This window comes from Silene latifolia, chromosome 11 (genome assembly GCF_048544455.1).
Source record: "Silene latifolia isolate original U9 population chromosome 11, ASM4854445v1, whole genome shotgun sequence".
Lineage (NCBI taxonomy): Eukaryota > Viridiplantae > Streptophyta > Magnoliopsida > Caryophyllales > Caryophyllaceae > Silene > Silene latifolia.
The window spans coordinates 86,943,309-86,949,764 of record NC_133536.1 but is presented as its reverse complement, the minus strand read 5'-3'; the positions used below and the strand labels follow the sequence as shown (position 1 = coordinate 86,949,764).

The 6,456-nt window shown below is 36.9% G+C and overlaps 1 protein-coding gene across 1 annotated transcript; it reads right to left on the bottom strand.

Annotated features, from left to right (window-relative positions):
* Positions 1-372: 372 nt before the first annotated feature.
* LOC141613632 (uncharacterized) lies at positions 373-2,801 on the bottom strand. The gene is made up of 2 exons (XM_074432376.1): positions 2,765-2,801; positions 373-836 (listed from the first exon to the last, which is right to left on the bottom strand). Exons 1-2 carry the CDS (start codon positions 2,799-2,801, stop codon positions 373-375), a joined length of 501 nt encoding a protein of 166 aa, XP_074288477.1.
* Between the last annotated feature and the right edge of the window lie 3,655 nt (positions 2,802-6,456).

Below are 6,456 nucleotides of genomic sequence, written 5' to 3'. Positions count from 1 at the left end.
CAAAAATTATATTTTAACAATTTTTAACTAATATAATCACATTTTATTGATATTTAACTATTAAAAATTAATAATCATGCAAAATTAATCAAATTAATTTTCTAATTTTTATTTACTCTAAGTAATCCATGCATGTGAGAATATATTAAAATTTCATGGCCAGAATTAACAGGCAAATATTTTTAGTTAACTATTAACCAATTTTATGCATATTAAGACGGTCTTAAGACGGAAAAATCTATTTTTTTTTTTTGTGAACTGTGAAATTATATTAAAATAATTAGAAAGTTTGAGTACAAATATTGTCACCTTACAACATCACTTTCCCTCTCAATAAAGCATAATCAGACATGACAACTAGAGGACCCAAAATTATTTCACTACTATCGTATGCAGTCTAGCAGTAGTCTGAACCTCAGCTAGTACCATACATGGCCTGGGAATCATGAACTCAATTCTGCACTTATTACGCACATTCCAAATGTGATATACCATAGCAACCATTGCAGCAAGCACCATCTGTTTTTTTAAGAGGGATCTATAACGCCATTTAAGCCCCCATTCCAGTACTCCTACCAGTGGCATGTTGATGTTCACCCAATTTTTGAAGAGGCCCCAACATTGAGCACTAAACGGACAATCATATAAAAGATGGTAATTATCCTCCTGTTGAGCCAAGAACATGTCACAAAGAGACTCAGTTATAATGCCAAACTTGATTAATCTATCTTTAGTCAATAGTCTCTGCTGAATAGCAAGCGAGACAATGAATGAATGATTGGGAACATTCATTCTATTCCAGACCAAGGACCCCAAATGATCTTCTGTTGTGCCCCCTGCAACCAGGAAAAATCTATTAATTAGCAATAAAGTTCCATAATTAACCAAATTTGACCAAAACCATTTTTAGGTCAGAATGTATACATGCAATAAAAATTTTCGTGCCAAACAAATTTTTACACAAAAACTACGATTTTATAAAGTCATCTTATAACTCGATAAAATGGTCGAAAATCAACATGCATGCAACGACTGAGCTCTGATACCACTTGAAGGTACTAGACCCCTAATTAGACTCTATAATTAGTAACTAAATTACATGTTAATTTAGTTTAAGTATGATCTAGTTACATGTATGCAATTATAAGATGGTCTTAAATGATAAAAAATGGAATTTTCCTTACATACATTACATTTAGAAGTATTGGGCACAACACAAGGACTCCTTCCTTGTGTTGTTCTTGAGCTTAAAAACATCATGGATGATCCTCCATCTTCAAGTTTCCATAGTCGGAAACCTCCTCTTGATAGCACCCAAGATATCACCAAAAATTATACTAATATTAACTAGATATAAAGTAGAATATTTTTTTTTTGATGACGAGGGGGTTGAATCCCCCCGGGCCAATGCATTCCCTCACCACCACATCGACCATGTAAGTCACCCCCTTCGGGGGCTGCAGTGGCCAAGTGATCATCGCCCCATCTGGTAATCGAACCCGGGACCTCTCAACTCCTGCAATTCTGCAAACTTCAAGGTTTAATCCGGCTACCACTGGACTAACACCACTTGGTTATAAAGTAGAATATTATCTTGAAATAATATTACAAATTATTATTACTATAATAATAATTGATGTTTTATTATTTATGTGAGTTTTGGATGAGTTATATGTGTAAAAATAAGAAGAGAAGATGAAGAACAACTATTGCTCTTATGCTAATAAAACTAGAGCAATTTTTCTTCTTATTTTCTAACCATCAAAATGATAAAGTTAGGGGGGTATATATAGTCCTCAAATGTAAACAAATGAGGAACATTTGTTAGTGGAAAATACCAAACCACATGTGATGACTATCATCATCAACAAGTGGCGGCACTTAGTAATTATCGGGTCCATTTCGACTTCCGACATTTGTCCCACAAATGCTTATAAATCGTATATTTAATTATCTTATGTAATTAAATATTAATTTAACTATTTAACACTTAAATAATATAAATTAACAAATAATGTACACCCAACTTACAAGTATTACTAGACCATTTTATCAATATAAAATGTGTCCCATAAAACTTTATTAGCTAATTTTACAACCTCTTGTAAATTTAATTAGCTAATTACCTCCGCCTCAAACTTAATAAACTCGTCGTATTAAAAGTAATACTTTATTAGTAAATAATACTAATTTAGCCAATTGACTATTAATTACTACATTTTATCTTATTTAATCACATTAATAAGATTTAATATTTATTACTCAATTATCACATAATATGATAATAAATATACTTTAAAACTCACTTGACTAACCATTAGTCAATATATATATATTTCGAACTAATTATCCAAATAATTAGATTTCCATTTGGGCTTCATCCTATAGGTGTGACCTCGAGGGATCAACTGATCACCGCCGTCATACGACAGTAACGTCAAATTCTAGTCAGCCGAGCGTTACCGATTTACGTTAATCAGTTGACAAATAAAATATTATTTCCCTAATATTCCTTTTACGAGATTTATTATGTAGACGCACTATTGAGGAGGACACTACTCCAACAGGAACATTATCCTTTAAAACACTGAAAAGCTTTTTGAAATCTGATGATGACAAGGAACCCATGAAAGCAAATGCATAAAGTAAAAGAAAGGAGGTGAGGATGTCTGACATACCAGAAGTGGGAGCTAAATCAAGCCAAATTGTTGTTATTAATGTGGACGGATTTTCTGATGGGTTCATGAGACTAACAGATGCTTACCATAAATCAGAGATGGCATAACACATAAGGAAGCCATTGGTGCAGCAAGGAGACGAAAGTGTTGTTCTCAGGTGACTGAAGACCTGGTACTAGAGGAAGCAATGTCCTCAATGGAAAATGTAAAGTATTATCTTCAACAGTTGTCAAAGAAAGGGTGTTATGGTGAAGGAATCCGTGGAAAGCAAGGCAAGGAAATAATGTGTGGATTCCATATAACGGTGCCTGAACATGAAATGGTTCGAGTCAAGTGACTCGTCATGTCAATGACCAGGGAGGCTTTGCGGAGGTTGGGCCATCACAACCTCCTCATTTTCCATTATGTAAGGCATGTAACGTTAGCCAATTTTTTAGATCTTTTGGGTTTGTAATGGCTGACGAGGTTCATGCCGATGGGTTGTCGGGGGGGTTATGGGTAGGATGGCATAAAGAGGCCAAGATGAATCTTGTAATGAAATGTAAGAACTTTATGATCCTTTTTGTGGAGAAATGTAATAGGCGGTTATGGTACCTTGTTCTCTTTTACGGTGATCTGAAACCAAGCAAACGGTCATTGGTGTTAAGTAATTTGGAGAAATGGACTGGGGGATTTGAGTACCCATTTCCCATCGTTGGAGATTTATCAAGTGGCTTATAGTTGTGATAAGTTAAGCAAGAATACGAGTGTTATTCATGGAGCTGCTGATTTTAATAAATGGAAAACAAGCAATGAACTGATGGAAATTCCTTTTAAAGGACCAAGATATACATGGTGTAACAATAGAAAAGGAGCGGGGAGGGTTTCTGAGAGGCACGAGAAAGCTTTAGCTTCCAAGACGTGGTTCGATCTATATCCAAACACAGGTCTGATACATTATTCGATCCAAATCTCGGATCACGTACCAATTGAGTTGGATTTAATTCTTACACAAACTATGAGCAAGAAACCATATAAAATGGAAGCTTGGGCTTTAGACTACGAAGAGTGCATGCAAGCTATAAGAGATTCATGGAGGATGCATTTTGAGGGATCGACGACGTTCCGCTTCATGAGGAAATTGACACACGTAAGGCAAAATGTTAAGAAATGGACACTTGACAAGCGTAAGGAGTGGAAGGGACATTGGGAGGATTTCGATAAACGACTGAAAGGGGGTATGGACATGGCTATCCAGGACGGAAATGATGAGGCGTATATTAGTGTAAATGAAAAACTGCGCGAATTTGCCTCGGCTGCAACGATTTATTGGCGCCAACGGGCAAAAATGAGGTGGATAAATGAGGGCTATTGTTGTACAAGGTATTTCTTCAACTAGGTTAAAGGCATAGCAGGACAAAATTTTATACTTGGTATAAAAGGATCGGATGGAAATTGGATCTACGACCACTCTAAGGTTAGTGATATTTTCCAGAAAACATTCTATGACTTGTACAACCCAACTTCGGGTAACCCGTATAGACTCTCTGAGAATACCTTCGGAACGTTGCTACAACATGTTACATCTAAGGTGACCGTGGACGATGTTGATCTTCTAGGTAGACCTTTTACTGCAAAAGAAGTAAGGAGGGCAGTTTTTCAAATGGGAGCGTTGAAATCACCGGGTCCTGATGGCATTCCGGCAGTATTCTATCAAAAATATTGGTACGTGATTAAGAAGGAACTTACAAAAGCGGTCCTCTCAACTCTAAATTCGGGAATGGTATTACGGGAAATTAATAGAACGTATATTACTCTAATTACGAAGTGTGAAAATCCGGAAGGTGTGCCAAACTACCGACCGATTAGTTGTGTAATGTCCTGATGCGTATTATTACAAAGTGTGTGACCAATCGGCTCGCAAAGGTTATGCCTTACCTTGTGGGTGATTTTCAGAATGCATTTATTCCGGGCAGACATATTAGTGATAATATCCTTATTTCAAATGAAGAGATTCATAATATCAATTCACAGAAGAAGGGTAGGAATGAGAGGATTGCTTTTAAAGCGGACATGAGTAAGGCATATGATAGAGTGAGATGGGATTTTCTCAGAGAGGTCCTGTTTTGCTTTGGTTTCATGGAAAAAATCATTAATCTTATTATGAGCTGCGTAAGTACGGTGACATATGAGGTTCTGTTTAACAGAGCTCCACTGCAACAATTTAAGACTAATTATGGTTTAAGACAAGGAGATCCGATGTCACCCTTTCTGTTTATTTTATGTACGGAAGTCTTGTCATGTAATGTATCTTACGCTCAAGAAGTGAAACTCATAAGGGGTATTTGGCTTTGTAAGGGGGTGGCCCATTTAACACACCTCTTCTTCGCGGATGACTCGGTTTTCTTTATTCAGGATCAAAACAAGTCATTTTGGCATCTAAAGCGCATAATTGATGACTACTGCGGAGCATCAGGACAAAGACTAAATGAAGAAAAATCGGGTATCTTATTCAGTCCAAGAATGAAGTTGGGACGGGCAAGAAAATGCCTAAGAATACTTAAATAAAAAACAGCAAAGGAACTGGAAAGTATCTGGGTATACCAACGGAATTATAAGGATCAAAGAAAGCAGTGTTCAATGGACTAATTGAAAGCGTGACTAGAAGAGTTTCGTCGTGGAATGGAATTTTCTTATCACCGGCAGGAAGATTGACCCTAATATTATCCGTCCTATCAAACTTATCGAATTTCTTTCTATCGGTATTTAAAATACCGATAAGTGTGGCAAAGAAGATTAACTCTATTCTGTCACATTTTTGGTGGACCGGATGTAAGACGGGAAAAATTAAGCACTTGTGTAGTAAGAATTTTCTTAGCCTACCAAAAATTAGTGGTGGGCTTGAGATCCGTAACATTGAATGTTTAAACCAAGCCCTGCTAGCTAAGCACGCATGGAAGATTGTCTCGGACCATGACTCTCTCTTCTGCAAGGTCTACCGAGAAACATTATTTGGTTTAAATGCGGGAATGAATAGTGTATGCAGAAGAAAGAAAGGCGACAGTTCATGGAGCATACGAAATATTAGTTATGGTCTAAACCTCATAATGGAAAATATAAGTTGAAAGCCAAGGATAGCGTCGAATTTAAGTGTGTGGAACTCACGATGAGTAGATGGACAAGATCCAGAACCAAGGGATGAGGTATTAACACAAGCTTTTAATCACCTGAAAGACCTCAAGATCAGGGACTTACGTACTAATACAGGTGAATGGAGGGAAGACATGATAACTCAAGTTTTCAAAGATGAACATGCAAAAAGAATTATGGCAATGTCTGTTTGTGAATCTAGAGTGGAGGATGATATTTTCTGGGTACACACTGGGGGTGGTAATTACACAGTCAAGAATGGATATGGTGTACTTTTTGATAAATTTATAGAATTAAAAGGGTCACCGAAGGATAAGACGAGACTAGGCGCTACGGGTAAAGTTTTTTGTAAAGTAAAGCAATGGCAACTACCAGGGCCTAAAGAGTGGAGAATTTTGTTATAGAGGATTCTATCAAAGACACTACCGCTGGGGAGTGAACTGGCTAAAAGAAATCTGGGTACAGATCACTCATGTCACATTTGTGGGACAGAGGATATGGAACAACAAGAAACTCTGGAACATTTATTTAGGGAGTGTAAAGTGGTAGCTAGAATTTGGGCAGGGCTGGATCTTGGCATAAACACGAGTCAAGGACATCACACGAACATAGAGACATGGCTCGTAAACTGGATCACTTACTTAGACAA

Bases quoted from the DNA above. Each gene is read 5' to 3' on its own strand.
- LOC141613632 (XM_074432376.1), bottom strand. From the start codon at position 2,801: ATGGCTTCCTTATGTGTTATGCCATCTCTGATTTATG. The intron at 837-2,764 runs GTAAGCATCTGT...TCCTGGTTGCAG, and splicing joins TATGCCATCTCTGATTTATG to GGGGCACAACAGAAGATCAT.